The 25,377-nt window shown below is 42.0% G+C and overlaps 1 protein-coding gene across 1 annotated transcript; it reads right to left on the minus strand.

Annotated features, from left to right (window-relative positions):
• Window positions 1-24,401, minus strand: msantd3 (Myb/SANT DNA binding domain containing 3). Its single transcript, XM_003222235.4, has 3 exons — window positions 23,952-24,401; window positions 9,406-9,855; window positions 1-7,055 (listed from the first exon to the last, which is right to left on the minus strand). The coding sequence occupies exons 2-3, from the start codon at window positions 9,821-9,823 to the stop codon at window positions 6,646-6,648; spliced, it is 828 nt and encodes a 275-aa protein (XP_003222283.1). The 5' UTR covers window positions 9,824-9,855; window positions 23,952-24,401; the 3' UTR covers window positions 1-6,645.
• Window positions 24,402-25,377: the final 976 nt, after the last annotated feature.

The following is a 25,377-nucleotide window of genomic DNA, read 5'->3' on the forward strand; positions in this document are numbered from 1 at the left end:
TTTATTCATAACTCATGATTTATTGGAAACAACCATGGGCATATACAATTTTTCTACTAGTAATATTAGATACATTTTATCAGAAATTCTTCATTTTGATTACACATTGTACAATAGACAAGGCACTAAAATGTACATCTAGTAGTCACCTTTGTTATGAATTCTTTGACTTTTAGAGTCTTCTCCTTCAATGAAAAATAAATATTATTGAGCACAGACTGCATCAAAAATGTCATCATGAAATTAACTTATATTCTAATTATTTAAACACATTTGTACAAGGTCCTTGTCCTGTAGACCAAATGGGACAAAACATCCTGTTTGGAGCAGTGGCAGCTATTGGCTATTATGTGGGGCATGAGCTTGCGCCAGGTTTTAGCCCACGTATTAAATGAACTGTCCAAGGTGCTTAATCTAGCTGAGGGACAGACTTCTGCATCTTAGAAACCTGGACTACAAACTGACATAAATTCACTATTCCACCAATATGGAAGTTATTATTTGATGATGGTACAGTTTTTTGTATTTTCTGTCATGCATTTCAGAATTTTTCAAGAAGCAGCAGCTTTGGTACTGTATTAGAAGAGATCCTAGATTTCTATATGCAAAAAAAAAAGTAATAACGATAATAAGACTTTATTTATATTCCGCATTATTTCCCCGAGGGGACTTAGGCCAGATGCTAAACCCACACCTGCACTCTTGAGGTGCTACAATTCCAGAAAGATTCTCATACATCAGTTTACCAATCACGTAGATGTGTCTCAAATTAGAATCATTAGAATGCACTATAGATAAACTAAGGGAGTTTAACTGGCAATATTATTGTCTCCAAATCTGAAAAAAAAGATTAAATTTAAAACGCGTGTATCTAAATGTGCCATAGGTTTTTTCAAGAAGCAATACCAAAAAAAAACAAAGGAGTTGGGTTCCTCTACTTACTTAGTCATCTACATCATTTCATGAAGTTTTGGATATAGTTGTCTATTAAAATGGCCCTTTATGAACTATATAGTTCATATCAACTCACACTGGCAGAGTAAGAATACAGCCAATTGTCTGTCTTATATAATCAGACTACAGCTTCCTTAACTGGGACTTCTTCAACAACTTCCACACAATTTGAAAAGAACAATACTATGCCAGTATAGCAGAGTGGGTAAAAAGAAAACAGAAGACTTTGGCTTTAACAGTTCAATATTTCTCAATCACTAAAAAAAATCTGGGACTTGTTATTTTGATTACTTAATATGGGAAATCTTGTCTCTACATAGCTCACTGTCAATGCCACTATGTCTGGTAAATCTTCACCAACTGCTCATGAGTTGGATCATATCATGGCCAGTGTTTGTAAGTTTTTATCCAGAACAACCAGTAAAATTTAAAATAAGGGTTACAATGTAGAGGTGTTCCAGTCTGCCATAAGCAATTTAAACTGAAATAATGCCTTCTTACTATATTAATCAGCTTACCTAGTGCTAGGATATTTATCACCAGAAGTTTGGAAAATGACTATTGTCTCTAATTTCCTATATTGTTGTTATTCCAAAATCAATATTGTAGCTAGTGAGAGGGAAATTAAGTGCACTGAGTTCCTTAAAACAGCTCTCTTCCTTGGTTCCAAATCCAACAGGATGCTTAGCAGTGCATACAGCTCTCATCAAAGAGAACACTCCCTCTTTCCTCTACAGAGAAAAACAACAAAAGCCCGGCCGCATTTCTGCCCACTGAAAAGGAGACGTCCTTTCTCAGTAGATAGAAGGGACCAACACCTAGCTACTGTATATTTCTGTCCAACAAGATAGGAAATGGACTTTGGGGAGAAGCAGCCAGGTTTCAGTCACTTCTTTTTGCAAAGGAGAGACTCAATTGTCAGTGGACAGAATTGCAACTGACTTTAGTCGCTTCTATCTTTAGGGGGGAAAGACGGATTCACACATTCTTGTGAAATGCCGATTACGGTTGAAATTTCTCTCTGAGTGGTATAGCGATCATACTGGATCAATCTACCAACCTTTTGCTTCACAGGACATCCAACTCTTTGTTTGTCACGCAAGTCAGACGTTCCCATCTCAACATCTTTAAACTTGCTCGCCCAACGACACACAGTACTCACATCAACACACTCACCATAAACAGCTTGCATTCTCTGATGAATCTCCTTTGGGGTGTCAAAAATTCAATGACTTCATGTTGCTTAAGTTGCATTGACCGACCGTCTGCGCGGGGTTCCATACTTCGCACTTTAACAACACAACAGTTCAATGCTAAGGCTTCCTGCCAAATGGAACTGTAGAGGAAAGTCTACTGAACAAGCCAATACCTGCCACATACCAGTACTGCCATCTGTTGAGGAGTTACGAAGGTGGAAGCATTACTTTTCATTCAACCCTTGTATATGATGGGTTAGATTAGAAGATCAAGTTTGTGGGGGTGCTCTGAGTGTGTTTCCTTGCATAACAGGGGATTGGGCTGGATGGCCCTTGTGGTCTCTTCAAGCTCTATGATTCTATGGGAGGGGTAGCTAGCACATTGGAAGACAGAACAAAATTTAAAAAGAACCTCAAACTAGGAAATTAGGATTGAACTAATGACACAAAACAGAAGTCACAAATGTAAAATTCTAACTTTAGGTTCCAAAACCAAATGTACTCTTATAGGATGACGAACCCAAGGGCTATTATTGAGGGGACAATGCTGGTTTGTTCTTTTTACTACCAGAAAATAGGACCACAAGTTATGACCTGTCATACAAATTCCTCTACCTTCCAACCAACAGAATTGTACAAAAGGTGGAAGAAGCAACAAGGAGACTCACTAGTTTGAATTTGATTCTAACCAACAGAGATGAACTGATCAATGGCGTGGAAAACGCAGGACCCTTGGGTGGGAGTGATCATATCCTCAGGAGATTTGTTATACTGGGGAAGGGGAAAGCCAAATATAGTCAGATAAACAAAATGGACATCAAAAATCAGATTGTTGTAAGCTTAGGGAAATACTGGTGGCGATCTCATGGTCAGAAATGCTCAAAGGGAAGTGAATTCATGGTGCATAGGAGCTTCTTAAAGGTGAGATAATGTAAGCACAGTTGCAAACAATTCAAGGAAGAAAAGTGGAGGTTTGTAAAGAAACAAAGGTGGACACAGTCCAATAACTTTCTGTTTTTCTTAGATTTAAAAAAAGATGTATATATATGAAATGGGAGAAAGAAGGAACTACCAATACCAATATTTGGAGAGGAAAGGTCAGAAAAACTAAAGCTCAGAATGACCTCAGACTCACTAGAGATGTCACAAATAATAAGTAGGGTGTTTTGGCTGTTTGGAGCATGAGATAAAACAAGGCAATGGTAAGGCCACTGTGTCGAGAAGATAGTGAAATGCTAACAGAGGTCAGGGAGAATGCTGAACTGTTCAATTCCCTCTTTGCTTCAATTTTCTCTCAAAAACAAAGTAATGTCATACCTAGTGAATATAATAAATCCTGCAGTAAGGAGACAAAATCACAAAACAGCTAAAGAAATAGAAAGAAATATCTTGATGCTCTAAATTAATTCAGATGTCCAGGGTGAGATGAGTTACATCCAAGACACTGGCAAATCTAATCTCAAAGCCTGTCAATAATTTTGCGAAACAGACTGGAAGAATGCAAATGTTGTCCCCCATCTTCAAAGGGGAGTGGGAGAAGAACCTGAGTAACTATCAATCACTTTGATGTTGATATCTAGATTTTTTTTAGAACAGATTATTAATTCTTCAGTCCGTATGCACTAAGAAAGCCATAGTAATTATGAGGCAGGTCATGTCAAATTAATATTTTTGGAGAAGTTATAAGCTTGATAAATCAATGGAGTAGTGTGGATATATATACCTTGTCAAGGTCCCCCTGGTTAACTGTAGTCTAGACAGTTAAGCAGATCTGTAACTGATTGAACGAATGAACCCAGACAGCACTTACCAATGAGTACTCTTCATCCTGGAGAGAAGTAATGACTTAAGTACCACAGGGGTCTGTCTTGGGACCTGGTGTTAACAACTTTATAAATTACTTAAATGATGGAATAGAAAGGCATGCTTATCACATTTGCAGATGTGATGAGCAATGGAGGGAGGTAGTGAATATCCCAGAAGACAGAAACAGAACTGAAAATTACTTTGTTCAATTTGAGAGCTGGGCTAAAAACTAAAATAATGTCTGTCTGTCCCCAACAGGGATGAATATAAATATTTAATCTAAGTAGGAAAAATGAAACAACTACAGGATAGGTGAAACTTAGCTTTAAAACAGTACATGCCAAAAAGATCTAGGGTTATTAGTCGAGGACAAGCTAAAAAAACAATAAATTCTAGGCTGAATCAGCAATAATGTCCAGATAAAGGGAAACAGAAGTTCTACTCCATTCTGTTTTGGTCAAACCTCACTGGAATAATGTGTCCAGTTTGGGGCACAATAGTTAAAGCGGGATATTGAGAAGCTGGAACACGTCCAAAGAATACTGACCAATATGATCAAAGGTCTTGAAACCAAGCTTCATGAGGAATGGCTTAGGGGGCTGGCTAGATTTATCTTGAAGATGAGAAGCCTGAGCAGTTACAAGATAACCATCTTGAAAAGAAGAAAGCTGCCACTGATCTGAGGAGTCAAGAGTCCAGAGAATTGTCAGGAAGTTAAATTATTTGAAAAGTGAAACCATCCTTTTAAAGCTTGCAAATGTAAAACGAAACATTACATGGCACCTAATAGACTGATAAGAGGGAAAAACAGCATGCTGAGAATAACAATAACAAAAATCACCTGCTCAGAGGTAAAACAAAGTAACCCATAAATATTAACCAATTGTACTCCGAGACTAGAATGTGAACTAATGGATTCAAATAACATGAAAAGAGATTCCACATAAAACTAGATATTTTTTATTGTACAAGTTGTTTGGCAGTGGGATAGGTCACCTTGAAGGGCAATGGACTCTCCCATCTCTGGAGGTCTTTAAACAGAAGCTCAATTATCAAATTGCCTTATAGTCCCTTCCAACTTTACTATTCTATGAAATCATGAACATTTAGAGTTAGTGCTTCATTTAAAATGGAAATATTTTTACTTCTCTGCCGTCCAGTATATGGAAGCATGGGGTTGTTTCTCTCTGTTCCTTGCCATCTAATTGTAAACAAAGATGAAAACTCTTCAAAGGCTTTTTCACACAGTTTGAAGCTTTAAAGTTTACTTTTCAGCTTATATATATATATATGGAACCACAGCCAATTCCAGCTCATATGCACTCATTGAGTTTTTGCACATAATGAATACTTCAATGCATTCTGGTTTTTCTTCTTCTTCTAAAAGTTATTCACTAAACTGCACTTTTTCTACAGTTTGGTTTGTGCTTAATCCTTTAGTCACTTACTGGCTCAAATTAGAGCACTGGCAGGAAATGAAGAAGTCTATGTACCATAAAGAGGGCAATCCAGTAATGCAAATAAAAGCATCAGACATGCACCAGATGGTATACTGGTTTTTCCTAGCATGATGCAAAGCCAAATGAGCTGAACTGAATCACCTGGTAACTCTGGTAGATACCCTGCATGCAACCACAATATGGTTGGGATCTTATGTGCACTTACTTTGGATTAGATGTGCATAGGATCAAACTGTAAGGCACACATGATAATAATTGTCTTGATGTCTCTCTCTCCACTGCAGGAAAGATGTCAGAAAAATATTTCTCTCTCTCTCAGAAATGTAACTACCAATTTGGCCAGTCTAATTTGAACTGAAGGCAAACCTAAATGATTAATTAGGTAAGTGTGTGTAAATGTGCACATGTATGTGTGGTTGGAAAGACATTTTTCTTGTAACCAGAAACTGTAGCCAAACAGTGAGCTGATTGTTTAAAAGCTCTGAATTCACCTTTTCCAATGCAACAACTGTGAAGTTAAAATACCTTCTATTAAATTAGGAGTGTGAGATCTTTTAGGTACTATTGAAGTATAACACGACTGACAAGGATTGTTGGCATTTGCATTTCAACAACATTTGAAGGAACATGGAGTTCCTGCACTAAATACTCCAGAGTACAAGCACATACATCCTCCTCTATGTGGGTCACTGACAAATGGCTAGTAGCCTCATCTCAAAATACAATTATAAAGGGAAATCAAGCTCTACCCTTTAAACAAGAAATGTCTTTCTGAGCTCAGAAACAAACTGAAATAGATGTAAAACACCCAATCTGGTAAAAAGAACATTCAAGAACGAAATTGGACAACAGAGGAAGGTCAAATGACTTTGAGGATCACTATATAAATTGGAATATCCCATAAGGAAGTACAATACCCTTTGCACTCCCAAGACCATGGGCTAAATCCTGTTAGTTCTAACTAGAGTAGACTTACTGAATCAGTTAGATTCACTTGATCCACCATTTAATAACTGATTCAATTGGTCTACTCTAATTGCAACTACTCAATGTTTTTAGACAATAGACATCACATTACTTACTTACGTATTCTCCAATGTTTGTTCACAGCCAACTGAGCAGCTATTTTCACATACTAAAATATTAATTTAGCTTAATTGACCCCACTTCAACTGCCTACTTGTAAGCCAGTAACATGAGCTCAATCTACTGCTGGCTTCTGAATTCTCTTAAGGTGAATTTGGAAAAGGTCTATTAAAAGATGATACAGGCCACTCTTTTGCAACAGTTTGAAGTTTCCTCTCCCAGTACATCTTTTTTTTGTTGAGCACCTCCATCTTGATTCTGTGTTCCTCTTCAGCCATTTCACATTCTCTTTCTATTTGCTGGATCTTTGCCACATGTACTTCATTCATCTGGATCAGTTGCAATTGCAAAATGGACATTTGCTGATGGTGCTCTTCTTCATGCATCTTTTTCAGATCACTTTCTTGAACACCTTTACTGCGGAAATTTTTATTTGCAGTTATTCTCACAGCTGAACAGGAGGGCTCTGGTTGTGAGGTACCTTCACATACCTGGAAATGTACAAGTTCTTTCTCTTCGTCACACAGTTCTCTGTTTATAACAGTGAAAGGTTCTGCAAAAATAATAAAAATCAGCCAGCAATTATGTGAAGCATTTTTTAAAGAAAATCTAGTTTAAAAGCCTGTGTGGAATGGCCTCTGAAAAACCTGGATTCCTATGTCCCTCTGATTTGAAGCTTCACACATGCCCTTTGAGAAGTTACTGTTTATTAGCCTAGACCAGAGCTTTTCAAACTTTTTATGTTGGTAGAACACTTTTTAGACATGCATCATTTCACGACACAGTAATTCAATTTGGTTAACCAATTTGGTTAAAGCAATCCCTTATAAGATATACTAACATACATTCTAATAATGAAATGTATGGGGACACAACATATCTCATGAAAACCTTTCATTTATCTCTCTCTCTCTCTCTCTCTCTCTCTCTCTCACACACACACACACACACACGACACTCCTACACACTGCAGCCAACACAAGAACATGTCATGATACACAGTTTGGAAAGCTTTGGCCTAGACAACATGATTTGCAGCAAAACATTTGGTTGAAATTAAGATTTACAGCACCACTGAAACTGACTGACATTTGTAGCATAAGCTTTCATAGATGAAGTGAAAGGCCTTGACTAAGACTCCATGATGGTATGCTGCTGACACTCTTATTTGCAAGAAAGGGGGTGACTAGTTGTGCCTGATAAGTAGTAGTAAGTGACATCATTCACATGAGAGTGGCCTACATGCATATCCTATTAACTATCAGTTGACCAACTGTGAAGGGGCTGCTGTTGCTATACCTTCTTCAGTAGTAAATATTCAGCCAAGATTGAATTCTGGTAAACAAACTTATTGCTTTGACCAGCATCAATACTAAAACGTCACTTTAAAGATTACTAGCACTGGATTACACCCACTGGAAAGGCTTGCATCATCTAATACACCACTTGGAAGATTTATGGCCAGTTGTAATTTGTATCTTTTCGTAGCCTACATATTATCCCATTCTACAACTGTGCTTTTAAAATGTTTATTTATAAGGACACTGTCAAATTAACAAATACAACAAGTTCATGTGAAATATAAATAAATTCAAGATGACAATGATAGGCATCTGAAGAAGTAGATTCATGAAAGCTCATGCTAAAATAGATCACATAGCACCTTCTACACTGCCATATAAAATCTAGATTCTCTGCTTTGAACTGGATTTTATGGCAGTGTAATCCATGTGGATTATCTGCTTTGATAATCTGGATTATATGGCAGTGTAGAAGGGGGCTTAGTCTTAAATGGTGCTGTTATATTCCCCTCCCTTTCTCCCACCCCATCCCATTTTCTTTTTTTGTTTGGCCAAAAGCAGTGATGGGGAAAAGCAAGCATATGTATGCATATGTAAGGACCAAAACTTATTTAAGATTATAATGTCCACTTCCTAACCTGAGGCCTTTTATCAAGGGTTCTCAAGGGCTGTATCTACACTGCCCAATATCCCAGGATCTGATCCCATGTTAGCTTCTTATCCCAGATTATCTGGCAGTGTAGACTCATATAATCCAGTTCAAAGCAAATAATCTGGGATCAGATCCTAAAATATAGGGCACTGTAGATCCAGCCTAGGAATCGACAAGCTTTGGTTGGGAGACACCACATCAGACTCTGGAGGCATTTGGGGCACATCCTTAATTATAAGATGAATTATAGGCTACTTGTAATCTTTAATTACAAGTAGCCTATAATTATAATTATAGATTATTCTAAAAGTACTCAAAGCATTACATCAGCATGTGATCATGGAAACAGTCCATTGCCCCCTTTGCAAGATTAGGGTTGAAACTGATGTTACTAAAATCACCAGAACATGGATTTTCACCACAGGGGATTGTGCATATGGTTAGCTAGAAACTTTGTCCATCTGCAATGTCCTTTTATGTGTTTGGACTGAAAGAGGCAAGTAGGAAAGAAATGTCCTTCAATTTCAGACTGAGTTTGCAGAGGTACAAATTAGATATTAGTACAAAAATAACCCTTTTTATTCAAGGCAAGATGGAAAATTCTGAGAAGGCACAAACCTCTAACACCTAGTCAGAAAAACTCACGTAATTTCTCACACGGCATTTGGAGCACAATTTTTAAGTGGTAAATAAAGAAGTGAGGAGTTTGAATGACATATATCTTTGCAGTTAGAATAAAAGGCCTAAAACACAGTTTAATCTCTTCATTTTTTCCCCTTCCTTCTTTATTTAAAAGAAGGTGATAGTTCTGCTACAATAATGCGGTTTTTAGACATGAACTACAGCAGAGTACAGTGCTCAACACTGGATACAAGATATTATGAAATAAAAAACGACACATATAAAGTTATGCAAAAAGTTTAGGATAGATCCCTAAAGTCCAACTGTACCTTGGCTAGAAGCTTCAGGATGATATTCAGAATCTTCTTCTGGTGTGTTCTGTAAAAAGTACATTTGCTCAGGCACCATGCTGGCGATCTTCTCTTTCCCTAAGATGTGATTACTTATAAGTGGACTAATACATCTTTTTACCTTGTCTCGTCTTTCATGTGCCATTATTTTCTTTGTCCGTGCCTTGATATTCTCCCAGCATTTCTTTAACTGTTTGAAGTCTCGGAGAGAAACACTTGGTTGAGAATTATATTCATGAGCAAGTGCCTGCCAGGTCCGTTGTTTCAATGCAATAGTTCTTGCATCACTTTTTTTACATTCAAGTACATATTTATATTTCTCAACTAGTGCCAGTAGCACACTCTTCTCCACTTCAGAGAAGTATTTGGCAGGCTTTATTACTTCACTGTTTTGCATTTTCTGTCGATTCTCCAGATTGCCAAGATAACCTATAAAAACCAAAAACAAGATGTCTTACTTTTATCACTTTACAGCAGTGATTCCCAGACTTTAGTTTTTAAGATGTTTTCAATTTCAACTCCCAGAAATCTCAGCCACCTTGGTCAAGTATTCTGGGAGATGGAAGTCCAAAATACCAGAGGGCTAGAGTTTGGGAACCACTGTACAGCATTTAACATTTTGATCATAAAATATTTTGATATGGTCATCAACTTGAGAGTGTGCTCAGAGTGCTACAATTCCCATCAATTATCTAGTCCATTATGGAATGTGAAAACCGGTGACAATTGAACTAAGCATGAAATTCTGCTGTCCCTTAAAAATCTTTGTCATTCCCACTTGTCAAGCCAAATGACTCAATGACCCAACAACTGGTCCAGTTTGACTAGCAAATCAAATTATTCCAGATACCTATCTATATTTATTTATGTATTTATTTATTGTAAAGCAGGCATTTATTTCCTATTCAAGGGATTCTTTTCTCAATCACTAAAGATTTTTTTTTTCCATTTGGCCCAGCTGGTTTCCATCACATAAATTTACATAACTTGCTTAAAATAATCAATATTATCAAGCAAAGGATCTGGGATATAATTCCTCAGGATATCAGGGCACATATTTAAAACTACTTGGAAACTTGAATTTATAGGAAAACTTTTGCTTTTATCCTTCAGGTCTTACTAAACATTGTGGAACTTGTTTTAATAGTTTACCATCAGCCTTTTTAGATGTTTTATTGTCCCTGGTGGCAAAGTGTGTTAAAGCGTTGAGCTGCTGAACTTGCGGACCAAAAGGTCCCAGGTTCAAATCCGGGGAGTGGAATAGGCACCCGCTGTTAGCCCCAGCTCCTGCCAACCTAACAGTTTGAAAACATGCCAATGTGAGTAGATCAATAGGTACCGCTCCGTCGGGAAGGTAACGGCACGCCATGCAGTCATGCCGACCACATGACCTTGGAGGTGTCTATGGACAACGCCGGCTCTTCGGCTTACAAATGGAGATGAGCACCAACCTCCAGAGTCGGTCACGACTGGACTTAATGTCATGACCGACGTTAATAATGAGTCACCCGTTTTTGCAACATGCCTATGCTTTTAAAAACAGGGGACTTGAAAAGTCCTTTTGTAATTTATGATATTCAGGCCATATTCCTTAGGATGCATATTCTAGGTCACATATTTAAAATACAGTAGAGTCTCACTTATCCAAGCTAAACGGGCCAGCAGAAGCTTGGATAAGCGAATATCTTGAATAATAAGGAGGGATTAAGGAAAAACCTATTAAACATCAAATTAAGTTATGATTTTACAAATTAAGCACCAAAACTTCATGTTATACAACAAATTTGACAGAAAAAGTAGTTCAATATGCAGTAATGTTATGTTGTAATTACTAAATTTACGAATTTAGCACCAAAATATCTTGATATATTAAAAACATTGACTACAAAAATAAGTGAGGCTTGGATAAGTGAGACTCTACTGTACAAGTTACATACAGTATTATGTACATATTTATATAGTACTATGTATGTATTTATTTCACTAGCTGTCCCTGGCCACGTGTTGCTGTGGTGTATTCTGGTGCTCCACAAAGGTTTCCCCTTGGTAGAAACCCGCATGCTTTGAAGCTGCAAGGCTATTCAGTGATATTTAAGTTGGCCAACATAGGATCCCCTAAGGTAGGAAGCAGCCAGTCTTTGAAGCTGCAAGGCTATTCAGTGCTATCCAAGCTAGCCAATTGCAACGTTCACACTTGCCTGAAGCAGAAAAGTTATGTCATACCAGAAGCGGCTTGCAGTTTTTCAAGTCGCTCCTGACTTCATGGCTAATGGGATGGCCAGCTCCCTCGCAACGGATGACGGGTGTTTTTTCCCCCTTGCACAGGAGGGGGACGGGGCCAGGACAATTTTTCCTCAATTGCAGCATTCACACTTGCCTCAAGCAGGATAGAGTTCTGTCACAACAGAAGCGGCTTTCAGTTTCTCAATTTGCTCCTGACTCTGTGGCTATTAATAATATATTAATATATTATATATTAAATGTAATTTACTAATAATGTTACAGTATAGTAGTACAGTACAATATAGTAATATATGCTGATATTGTGCTGTGCTAATGATATAATATATTGTATCTATATATATAAAAGAGTGATGGCATCAGAGCAGCGGACAAAACAACAAAACTACAGGCCCCCCAACCTCGAAATTTGACAACACAACCCATCATTCACGGTTCTAGGTTGATACAACAAAAAGAAAAGAAAAATAAAGTCCTAATTACAGGGAGAGGAATAATAGTTTTTATCCAATTGCTGCCAGTTTGAAGGCTAAGCTCCACCCACTTGGTCTCCTAGCAACCGACTCAGCCCAGGGGACAGGCAGTTAGGCCTCACTTAGGCCTCTTCCACAGATTATCAGATTTTAACTGGATTATATGGCAGTGTAGACTCAAGGCCCTTCCACACAGCTATACAACCCATTTATAATCTTATATTATCTGCTTTGAACTGGATTATCTTGACTCCACACTGCCATATAATACACTTCAGTGTGCATACTAAACATAAAGACAATCATACAACAGACATTCAATACCAGCACTACCTCAACAATTTCTCACCAACACCACCAGACAACGCCACAGCAACGCGTGGCCGGGCACAGCTAGTGTACATATAACTTGTAAGCCACTGAGTCCCCTTCAAGGTGAGAAGGGTAGGATATAAATATAGTAAATAAATAAATGGCTAGGCCTCACTCAGTGCCTGGCTCTCGTAGCAGGGACAGCCAACAGCCTTCCAGTGGATAGTTGTTGTTTTCTTTTCCTTACGCAGGAGGATGGGTGGGGCCTGGACAGTCTTTTTTGTGCATGCGCTGTAACGTTTTCTTGCTTTTTGGGGTTTTTAAATCCTTGCCTTTTTTGGTTTTTTTGTTTAGTGATGGTCACATATTGGATTATGATGTATATTGTGGCCAAATTTAGTGTCATTTCGTCCAGTGGTTTTTCAGTTATATGCGTCCTAAAAACAAACTTTACATTTTCATATATATATTGGCAGGATATAAATAAATAAGCAATTATTATTAGCTTGTCTATACGATACACTATCCTTTCGAGAAAATAAAATGACTGTTCCTGTCAAGGACAGAACGCCACAAGATTCAAAGTAACAGAGTTTATTAGATTACAGAACTCAAAAATGCCCGTAAAACACAAGGGCCAGGCAGTTTTTGCCTTTAGTAGCAAAAAGGGGCAAAAGTAAATGTTCAAAAGATAAACCGGATTAAACCGGAGTTTAATCCGGGTAAAAACAAACTGCTTGCTTCAGCCTGGGTATAAACGAAACGAAAGCCAAGGAACAAAAGATACAAAGAATGCAACTAATTGGCAGCAGATTCCTCTCTGCTGCCAACACTGTGCTTAGAGTAACTTGCGTCGCTCCCCCGCACACACAGCAGACAGGATCTCCAACACGAGTAAATCAGCCAAGGATTGTAGCAGTTGAGTAGACCAGTTCCGTTCCGTAGATCAAAGCCAGAAGCAGACGTTTGTAGTTTTTCCAAGTCCAAGAAGGGGGGAAGACAAGCCGTGGTCAGTTCAGTCCGAGTTCTCAAAGCAGGAGATGGCGTCCGTCAAGAAGACGACGGAAGGTCAAGCTAATAAGAGTAAGCACAGGTTTGCACAAACAAATGCCCACACAATCCCTCCCGCCGTCTGACCCTGGATTCCAATCAACTTACGTCACAGCACAGGAAAGCACACAAGTCTTCAGGGAAGCGTCCCACACACACACGGATCCCAAGCGTTTGCCCAGATTACCTTGCCCAACGCAATTTGCAATTGCTCTCAAGCCCCATTTTATGCCAGTTACAAATCTTCATCACTGTCAGCTGTCCTCCTTAACCCGGGCGTTTCCTCATCACTTTCCTCGTCAGAGCTGGAACACCTCTGACTACGCCCAACAGCATCTCCAGCTGTGGATCCCGTCCCATCCCTCCAGCTAAACCATGGGTCTAATCCTGAAGGTCCCCATTCATCTTCTGTCCCATCATGGCCAGTGGCACCCACTTCCTCCCTTACCCGAGTCCAATCCATCTCATCCTCCTCTGAGCTAACCAGCCCCTCCTCCATTCTCTCCGTAAACCCTTCGAAAGACTCCTCGTCAGATGGTGCTGCAAATATGTCTCGCAGTCTTTTTCTCTCTCGCTCCTCGAGAGTATCTGACTCTCGAGGAGTCTTACGCCCACGTCTGTCAGTAACAGAGCCATGAGGCTCAATCATAACACTATCCCCTCTCACAAAGGCCTCCTCCCCCGATGGCGGAGAAGTGGCAGTGATACCCTCCGCTATAGCACCACGACGACTAGAGGTATCAAGTTTCAACAGCGAACGATGAAAGACTGGATGGACCTTTAAACTAGACGGTAAACGCAAACGAAACGCAACAGAAGAAATCTTTTTAACGATAGGAAAGGGACCCAAATACCGAGGCGCAAACTTTCCCCCAGCCTGTTTAATATGTTTGGAAGATAACCACACCAAATCCCCTTCTTCCAACTCCTCCCCTGCCTGCCTGTGGCGGTCAGCCTGAGTCTTCTGCGTTGCCTTAGCTTCCAACAGTAAGCGACGGGCAACATCATGCAATGCAGCCATTTCCGAAGAGCGGTACACAGGGTCCGAAGAGACCACATTGGTCGACGGCGCCACACCTCCCCGTGGGTGAAAACCATAAGTTAGCTCAAATGGCGTATGCTGACTAGACGTGTGCACCGCATTGTTGTAAGCAAATTCCGCCACCGGTAACCACTTTACCCAAGCCGTGGGTTGATCTAAACAAAAACAACGCAGATACTGCTCTAAGAGCCCATTAACCCGTTCCGACTGTCCATCCGTTTGCGGATGGAAAGCTGAAGACACGTTTAACTTAGTCCCCAAACACTCATGGAAGTGTTTCCAAAAGCGTGACACAAATTGCGGAGCCCTATCTGAAATAATCACCTCGGGTGCTCCGTGCAAACGATAGATGTGCTTTGTAAATAGTAAGGCCAACGTAGGGGCCGCCGGAATGGTTGAACAAGGAATAAAATGAGCCAGTTTACTAAATAAATCCACCACCACCCAAATACAAGTATAACCCCCAGACTTAGGCAAATCTGAAATAAAATCCATGGAAATGATTTGCCATGGCCTCTCCGGAACAGGTAAAGACGATAACAACCCTCTAGGGCGCCCAACAGGCGTCTTACTCTGCTGACAAACGGCGCAGCTGTCACAAAAGCGCAGAATGTCTTGCCGCATCTTTGGCCACCAGTAGCTCCTGGTGATAAGCTGTACGGTCTTGAACCTGCCAAAGTGCCCAGCCATGGGTTCGTCATGGTGGGCTCTAATCACCTCCAACCTGAGGGTCCCTACTGGTACGTAAACCTGCCCCCTACGCACCAATACCCCGTCTTGATCCTGGAGATGCGGCAGTATGGTACGGTTACCTGCAGAGAGCAGCATCAGTTGCTCCTGAGTCCACACATCATCCTTCTGAGCCTCAAGGATCTGGTCATGTAACCCAAGCTCATTATCTACAACACACAGAGAGGCAGTAGGCAAGATGGTCTGACATACTACCTGCTCATTGGTCTTAAATTCCGGCTTGCGGGATAAAGCATCGGCCCGCAAGTTTGCCTTCCCCTCCACGAACTGCACCTTGAAGTTAAACCTGGAGAAAAACAAAGCCCAGCGGATTTGACGCTGGTTTAACTTCTTTGCTGTTTGCAAGTGCTCTAAGTTCTTGTGATCAGATCTGACCACGATCTGGTGCCGTGCCCCTTCAAGCCAGTGCCGCCACACCTCAAACGCCACCTTAATCGCCAACAACTCCTTCTCCCATATGGTATAGTTCTGCTCGAAGGGTGTTAGTTGCCGCGAGTAAAATCCACAGGGACGCAAGGTCCCTGAGGAATCCTTCTGAGACAATACAGCCCCCAACGCGTAGCTAGAAGCGTCCGCTTCTACCACGAACGGTCTGTCAACATCAGGATGGGTTAGTATGTTGTCCGATTGAAAACTAGACTTTAGTTGTAGAAACGCCTCGTGAGCTTCCCGCCCCCACACAAATGGCTGTTTCTTGCGCAGAAGCTGCGTCAAAGGTACCGTGAGCTTTGCAAAATTCGGAATAAACTCCCGGTAGTAATTAGCGAAACCCAAGAACCTTTGTACATCCTTCTTAGTCTTCAGCTCCTGCCATGAGTTGACGGCGTCAACCTTATGTGGGTCCATTTTAAGTTCCCTACCTGACACTACATGACCTAGGAACTCCACTTCAGGCACATGAAAGACGCACTTGGAAGCCTTGGCGAAAAGCCCATTAGCCCGCAGTCGGTGCAGAACCTGCTTGACATGTTGACGATGTTCTTTCTCGTCCTTAGAAAAAATCAAGATATCATCCAAATAAATCACTAAAAATTGGTCAATTAGGTCCCTGAACACATCGTTCATGAACCTCTGGAATACCGCAGGAGCATTACAAAGCCCAAAAGGCATGACTCGGAACTCGTGGCATCCGAAACACGTGTTAAATGCCGTCTTCCATTCATCCCCTTCCCGTATACGGATTAAGTTATAGGCCCCCCGCAGGTCAAGCTTGGTAAAGACCTTAGCCCCTTGCACCCTTGATAACAGTTCCGAGATTAAAGGCAGCGGGTACCTATCCCGAATGGTGTATTTGTTTAGGATCCGATAATCGCAGACCAACCTAAGTTCCCCAGTCTTTTTGGCTACAAAGAATACCGGTGCCGCAGTTGGAGAACTAGATGGGCGAATAAACCCCTTGGCTAAATTTTCATCTAGAAACTCCCGCAAAGCTTGCCTTTCCGGTACAGTCAAGGCATACAGCCTCCCTGCTGGCAGTTTCGCACCTTCTGCCAACTTGATGGCGCAATCATATGGCCTGTGCGGTGGTAATTTGTCCGCTTCTCTTTTACAAAATACATCAGAGAACTCCCCATACTCAGCAGGCACTCCCTCCATATCAGAATGAGTAACATTTAGAGTGCAACAATCCTGCCTCTTTAAGATCACTTTACGTGTTGCCCAATCTACTTGTGGGTTTACTACAGCTAGCCAATCCATCCCCAGGATCACATCATATCTAGGCAAGCTCGTAATATCCCACACAAACGTTCCCGTTACTCCCTGCACCTCCCACGTTACTGCTGAGGTTTCATGGTTAACCACCCCAGTCTCCAGCAGTCTCCCATCTGCTCCTTCCACCCACACGTCGCATGCCTTGCGCACTCTAGGAATGCCATGCTTCTTAGCAAACTCAATATCTACATAGGAGACCGTAGCCCCTGAGTCCAGCAGTGCCAAAGTAGAAACAAGTTCCCTTCCCCCAACAGATAATGTAATGGGTACGAAAACATGCTTCCTCCCCTCAGTTGACTGCTTGAGGAGCCCTAGTGCGTTGGACTCACGTCGCACTAGGGCTGGCCTTTTCCCGAAAGCTGGGAAGGTTTCACATTACAATTTTTGGCAAAATGCCCAGCATTCCCACAGTACAAACACAAGCCCAGCTGCCTCCTACGGCTCTTTTCCTCTGTAGACAGCTTTTTAAAGACCCCAAGCTCCATGGGCTCTTCCCCCATCACCACAGGTGCCCTGGTTACATGCATGGGTGGCGCACACATTGCTTTTGAGTGTTTACGAGCCTCGAACCTTGCGTCTAAACGCAGCACCTTAGCTACTAAGGCGTCCCAGCTTTCAGCCGGCTCCAAGCGTGCTAATTCATCCTGGAGCATATCACTTAACCCGGCAGTAAATAAAAGCATGAATGCATTTTCCCCCCAATCCAGCTGGTGGCGATACAGGTTAAACTTATTTAAGTAATCCAAAACAGTCCCCTTTCCCTGTTTCAACCGATACAGAGCCCACCCAGCGTTCTCCGTGCGGAGAGGATCCCCAAAAGTATCAGTTAACAACTTTTTGAAATTATTCAAATTGTCCTTGACTGGGTCATTTCCCAAAATTAAATTAGTGGCCCATTGTCCTGCGGGACCGGTCAACAAACTCAAAATAAAGGCCACCTTGCTAGTGTCTGTAGGAAAAGCATGAGCACTGAGCTGAGAAAAATAAAGCTCCACTTGTGCCAAAAAGGTTGGCAACTTGCACCTGGTTCCGTCAAAGCGTTCAGGAGTCAAAACATGTCCTTTCACAGCCTGAGCTGTTTGGCTAACGGTAAAAGCCGTTTGCAATTGGTCTACTTTGGCCCTTAACTCATCCATCGTCTTCCTGACGGGTTTATTGCTGCAATAAACTTTTTATGGGCGTTGGGCAATCTGTCAAGGACAGAACGCCACAAGATTCAAAGTAACAGAGTTTATTAGATTACAGAACTCAAAAATGCCCGTAAAACACAAGGGCCAGGCAGTTTTTGCCTTTAGTAGCAAAAAGGGGCAAAAGTAAATGTTCAAAAGATAAACCGGATTAAACCGGAGTTTAATCCGGGTAAAAACAAACTGCTTGCTTCAGCCTGGGTATAAACGAAACGAAAGCCAAGGAACAAAAGATACAAAGAATGCAACTAATTGGCAGCAGATTCCTCTCTGCTGCCAACACTGTGCTTAGAGTAACTTGCGTCGCTCCCCCGCACACACAGCAGACAGGATCTCCAACACGAGTAAATCAGCCAAGGATTGTAGCAGTTGAGTAGACCAGTTCCGTTCCGTAGATCAAAGCCAGAAGCAGACGTTTGTAGTTTTTCCAAGTCCAAGAAGGGGGGAAGACAAGCCGTGGTCAGTTCAGTCCGAGTTCTCAAAGCAGGAGATGGCGTCCGTCAAGAAGACGACGGAAGGTCAAGCTAATAAGAGTAAGCACAGGTTTGCACAAACAAATGCCCACACAATCCCTCCCGCCGTCTGACCCTGGATTCCAATCAACTTACGTCACAGCACAGGAAAGCACACAAGTCTTCAGGGAAGCGTCCCACACACACACGGATCCCAAGCGTTTGCCCAGATTACCTTGCCCAACGCAATTTGCAATTGCTCTCAAGCCCCATTTTATGCCAGTTACAAATCTTCATCACTGTCAGCTGTCCTCCTTAACCCGGGCGTTTCCTCATCACTTTCCTCGTCAGAGCTGGAACACCTCTGACTACGCCCAACAGCATCTCCAGCTGTGGATCCCGTCCCATCCCTCCAGCTAAACCATGGGTCTAATCCTGAAGGTCCCCATTCATCTTCTGTCCCATCATGGCCAGTGGCACCCACTTCCTCCCTTACCCGAGTCCAATCCATCTCATCCTCCTCTGAGCTAACCAGCCCCTCCTCCATTCTCTCCGTAAACCCTTCGAAAGACTCCTCGTCAGATGGTGCTGCAAATATGTCTCGCAGTCTTTTTCTCTCTCGCTCCTCGAGAGTATCTGACTCTCGAGGAGTCTTACGCCCACGTCTGTCAGTAACAGAGCCATGAGGCTCAATCATAACAGTTCCTTGTTATTTAGGTCTTATATTTTCCTTCTATCTCAGATGCATGGCCAGTTGCAATCATTGTTATTTAAGACTCAGATTAGTTGGGAAAGGCTTAAACAGAGCTTCCAAACTGCACTGCCTATATTCCCCAAAATATCTAGTTTGATAAATCCACTAAATGTACTGATTTTGAAACAGGGAAATAGTATCAGAAACGATCTAAATTGCATGCCATTAAACATGGGGAACTATAGTCAGAATCATCATGTCTGTGAAATGTTACGCAGTCAGTGTTTGGATACTAGGAAGAGCTGAAAGAAAACTATTTGTGCTGGGAGAAGGGGAAATTCAAAATGCTTGCAAATGGTTCTGGCCCAATCTACCTGTCCGAACGTATCTTCCTCTATGAACCACCTCAAAGTTTAAGATCGTCTGGGGATAAGTGCCATTTGTTAGCCGCCTTGAGTCCCCCTTGGGGTAGAGAAAGGCAGGATATAAATAAGGTAAATAAATAAAAAATAAATAAATGTTTGTGACTAGCTGTGTTTTGGATTTCTGGTTGTTTTAGATTTTGGAATATTTGCATATACATTATGAGACATCTTGGAGATGGGACCAACCCTAAACAAAGTACCATATTTACTTGAGTATGATGCGCCATGAAATGTAATGCGTACATCAATTTTAAAGGTGCACATTACCCCCAAAAGGAATTGTTGTTGAATATAATGCGTTCAAGTTGGTGAAGAGACCCGACTTGTTCTTGCCCATAGACTGTATCACTGCCTGTCTCCCTGATTACAGTTCCCAACTGCCCCAAGCAGTTCCCAACTGCCTTCCTTCACCAGGCCTTCAAAACCTTCATGAGGCAAGTTGGGATGCCCAGCCTTGCCTGTCAGCCATTCCACTACCTGCCTCCCCCTCTGAAGGAGACCAGTTGGGAAACCACACCATTCCATCAGGCCACTGTAATTTTTGCCATTGTAATTAGCCAGAAAAATGAGAATATGGTATACACCTCTACGCGATTTTGAGCATGAAAAGAAGTTTGCATGCATTTAACCACCAAAAAGCAAATATGTCATTATCTCAGCCACCCATGTGGACAATTTTGAATTTTGGAGCATTTTGATGAATCAGATATAAGGGCTAAATCAACCTGTATAAAGTGACTTTTGAGACTTCACCTGTCAGTAGAAAGTGCTGTTTCGATATTGAAAGTCATTAATGACCTAGGATTGAGTTAACTCAAGGACCAACTTCCCTGTAAACCTGCCTACATTATCTATACGATCAATACATTTAGGCCATCTACAGAGGTGCTGTTTTCCCCCTTGGAAGATGTAGAGGTTATTTAGTCATGAGAAATGTTTTGCAGTAGAATTGATTTCCTAGGGAGGCCTATCACCAACACAAGAGTAAAGATTATTTCTGATCTGGAGAAAGACTACCTAGCAACAAATATAACATTTAGGTGCTATGTAATCCTTTCCTTAGAAGAGTTAACAAATCCTAACAAAATTACCTTCAGGTTTACAACATCCAAATGTTCAAAGTAATGTACAAAACAAGATTTTACCACAGATTTACTAATAACTTTTTTCCTTCATCAGGCCTTTGCTGCATTTTAAAGCAAGAGTGACTGGAAAAGGCATAATCTTAGTTATAGAACTCCATCAATTCTGTTGTTTAGATTAGATTTCGAAATGTCTAATCCAAACTGTGTCACAGCATGCCAGAGTTTGGCTGCAGTGTGTAGGTGTGTCACACAAATGTAACATAAGCAATAAATCATATACTATTAAAATACAAATGTAAAGTTTTTGTGAGATATGTTGTGTTCCCATTATTCCCATATATGAATGCATCCCTATCTCTTATAAGGGACTGATTTAAGGAGGCCCCGGTGATGCAGTGGGTTGAACCCTTGTGCTGGCAGGACTGATGACTTGAAGGGTTGGGTTGCTGACCTCAAGATTGCTGATTCGAATCCAACCCAGGGAGAGTGTTGATGAGCTCCCTTTATCAGATCCAGCTCCATGCGGGGACACGAGAGAAGCCTCCCATAAGCATGGTAAAAACATCAAAACATTCAGGCGTCCCTGGGCAACATCATTGCAGACAGCCAATTCTCTCATACCAGAAGCAATTTGCAGTTTCTCAAGTTGCTCCTGACACAAAAAAAACAAACAAAAAACCTCCAGTTTGATAGGAAAGCTGAATTATTGTGTCGTGAAATGATGTGTGTCTAAAAAGTGTGTGAACAACATGAAATGTTTGGAAAGCTCTGGCCTAATCTAGCTCCCTTCTCACTAAACATGAGCAGCAGGGTCCTATGCCAACAGAAGTACTCCCATATGTTTAGTGTGGCTTATTCTGGGCATAATTATTGCAGTCCATCTGCATAGTCCTATTAATGTCTGTTTCATTAGTCCAAAATAAGTGTGCGATCTCATGGCCTTCAATTGCCATTCCACTAGCCATGAGCAGGAGTGGTTCATTATGTCTTATGTGTCACATCTGATTTATCTCAGGCCCCTTCTACATTGTCCTATATCCCAGGATGTGATCCCAGGTTATTTGCTTTGAACTGGATTATATGAGACCCCTTCCACACAGCTGTATAAAATCCACATTGAACCGTCTTATATAGCAGTGGACTCAGATAATCCAGTTCACAGCAGATATTGTGAATTATTTGCCTTGATATTCTGGGCTACATGGCTTGTGGAAGGGCCCAGAGGCCCCTTCCACACAGTTCAAAGCAGCTATTGGCAGTCCACACTCAGATAATATGGGATTTCCTGCCTTGATGTTCTTGGATATAGGGCTGTGTGGAAGGGCCCAGAGTCTCCACTGCCAGATAAACTGGGATACACAGATAATCTGGGATACACAGATAATCTGGCATTCGATCTTGAAATATTGAGCAAGTGCAGAAGGGATTGAAAGCCTGAGATCAAATCAACATTTTGGAAAGCGCTTTGAGTGCCTTTGGGGCCTTCTATACAGCTGTACAAAATCTTCATTGAAATGGATTATATGGCAGTGTGGACCCAGAGCCCTTCCAGGCCCCTTCTACACAGCTGAATAAAACCTCACATTATCTGCTTTGGATTGGAATATATGGCAGTGTGGACACAAAATATTCCAGTTCAAAGCAGATATTGTGGGAAATTCTGCATTGATATTATGGGTTATATGGCTCCAGGAAGGCCCTATATCATAGGATCTGATCCCAGATTTTCTGTTTTAAACTGGATGATAGGAGTCTTTACTGCCAGATAATCTGGGATAAACAGAAAACCTGGGATATAGGGCCTGTCTAGGGGCCCTTCCACACAGCTATATAACCCAGAAAATCAAGTCAGAAAACTCACACAATACAGTAGTCTCATTTATCCAACACTCATTTATCCAACGTTCTGGATTATCCAATTCATTTTTGTAGTCAATGTTTTCAATATATCGTGATATTTTGGTGCTAAATTCGTAAATACAGTAAATACTACACAGCATTACTGCGTATTGAACTACTTTTCTGTCAAATTTGTTGTATAACATGATGTTTTAGTGCTTAATTTGTAAAATCATAACCTAATTTGACATTTAATAGGCTTTTCCTTAATGCCTCCTTATTATCCAACATATTAGCTTATCCAACATTCTGCCGGCCTGTTTATGTTGGATAAGTAAGACTCTACTGTATCTGCTTTGAACTGGGATATCTGAGTCCACACTGCCATATATTCCAGTTTGAAGCAGATAATTTGGGATTTTAATCAGCTGTGTGGAAGGGCCCTCAGATAACCCAGTTCAAAGCAGATACTGTGGTTTATCTGTCTTGATATTCTGGGTTATATGGCTGTGTGGAAGGGACCTATGTGGCTGAAAAGCGGGGTAAAAATTATCTAAATAAAAACAAAACAAAATAAATCAGGAGGGGAAAGAGAAAGCGGTCCTCTGATGAGGGGCCGGGCTGTGGCGCAGGCTGGTAAACAGCTGCTGCAATAAATCACTCTGACCATGAGGTCATGAGTTCGAGGCCAGCCCGTGGCGGGGTGAGCACCCGTCAATTAAAAATAAAATATAGCCCCTGCTCGTTGCTGACCTAGCAACCCGAAAGATAGTTGCATCTATCAAATAGGAAATAAGGTACCACTTATAAAAGTGGGGAGGCAAGTTTAACTAATTTACAACGTTGGAATGAGGAAGTGAGGAAGTGCCATCAGAGTGGATGATGAAGCAGTTGCTCCCCCCTGTGGCCAGAATCAAACATCCCCTCAGGAGAAGGTTAAATTGCCTCGGCGTCTGTCTGTCATCTCTGTCTGGGTTCGATGTGTTTATGGACATTGAATGTTTGCCCTATATGTACATAATGTGATCTGCCCTGAGTCCCCTTCGGGGTGAGAAGGGCGGAATATAAATACTGTAAATAAATAAAAATAAATAAATGTGTTTTTGTGCTCCCTCAAGAGCCAAATGCACATTTCTCAACCTTCCCCCGCATTTTCCCACATCTGGGACCTTGGTGTTCTCTAAGAACAGGCTTGGTTAGAACCGTTGTGGGCCGGCCTAACGCCTTCGCGAGACAGAAACACAAAGAGTGCCTTGTTTTACCAGGTTTGTGGGCATCAGGGCCTCCCCTGCGCAGACTTGCCCGTTCTCTTCGCCGAGGCCGAAGGAGAAGATGTTCTCCTCCTTCAGACCGAAAGCATCGCCGGACAAAAGCGGCAGATTCCCGAAGGCGGCCAAACAGACGAGGGACGGACGGGGCTCCTGCTATTCCTCTACCATTGTTTGCCGCCCTGAGGGAGAACCAGCCGTGGCCCGGGAGCGCCTGGGGAAGCAGGGCATTCCCCGCTCAGAACAAAGCCTGGTCGCGGGCCTTCTCTGCCCCCGCCTCCTTTCTGAGGGGCGCCTGCCTTCCTGCTCTCCCCAAATTCCGAGGTGGGTTCAGGCTCGCCCGCCGGCCGTTCTCGTTATTTCCCTTTAGGCGTCCGCGAAACGAAGGCGCTCAATGAGACCACTCCGCCCCTCCTCCCTTCGTTATTCAGACCGGGTTTTCAATCCCTCAGCGCCGCAGCTTCCGGCCAGGAAAGGAAGACGCGTCCTGCTCACGCGCCCAAAGACGACGACGCGCGCGGAAGGGGTGGAGCTTGATCCTGGTCAGCGCGGAGAAAAAGCGAAGCCCAGGCGGCTTGGGTGCGACTTCTGAGGGGTTGAAAGACACCCCCTCCCCCCCATGGTGAGGTCGCTTGATTCCGGGACTCAAGGCAGGCGCGGTAAAACAGCTGCCCAACCAGAGCAAGTATTCTCAAACTGTGGCTCTCCCGCTGTTTGGGCCTCCAACTCCCAGAATTCCTGACCATTGAATATCTTGGCTAGGGCTTCTGCGAGTTGGAGGCCCAAACAGCCAGAGGATGCCCGAGGGCCTTCCCACACGATTGTATAACTGGGTTATATGACCGTGTGGGCTCAGGGCCCTTCCAGACAGCCAGAATGTCAAGGCAGAATAACCCACAATGTCTGCTTTAAACTGGAGTTCCCGAGGCTCCTTCCACACAGCTGAATAAAATCCCACATTTTCTGCTTTGAACTGGAATATATGGCAGTGTGGGCTCAGGGCCCTTCCACACAGCTACATAACACAGAATATTTAGGCAGAAAATCACACAATATCTGCTTTGAACTGGGTCCACACTGCCATATATCTCAGTTCAAAGCAGAAAATGTGGGCTTTTATTCAGCTGTGAGATATTCAAGTTCAAAGCAGATATTGTGGGTTATTCTGCCTTGATATTCTGGGTTATATGGCTGTCTGGAAGGGCCATTAGTCAGAGTTTGCAGGAACTCCACTTAAATGGCAGAGTGAATAGAACACACTAGAGTCTCACTTATCCAAGACTCACTTATCCAAGGTTCTGGATTATCCAATGCATTTTTGTAGTCAATGTTTTCAATATACAGTACTGTGATATTTTGGTGCTAAATTCGTAAATACAATAATTACAACATAACATTACTGCGTACTGAACTACTTTTT

Source organism: Anolis carolinensis, chromosome 6, assembly GCF_035594765.1.
Source record: "Anolis carolinensis isolate JA03-04 chromosome 6, rAnoCar3.1.pri, whole genome shotgun sequence".
Taxonomy (NCBI): Eukaryota; Metazoa; Chordata; class Lepidosauria; order Squamata; family Dactyloidae; genus Anolis; species Anolis carolinensis.

Coding starts and splice junctions, on each gene's coding strand:
- msantd3 (XM_003222235.4), bottom strand. CDS start 9,823: ATGCAAAACAGTGAAGTAATAAAGCCTGCCAAATACTTCTCTGAAGTG. Junction 7,056..9,405: donor TCCTGAAGCTTCTAGCCAAG/GTACAGTTGGAC, acceptor TTATTTTTGCAG/AACCTTTCACTGTTATAAAC.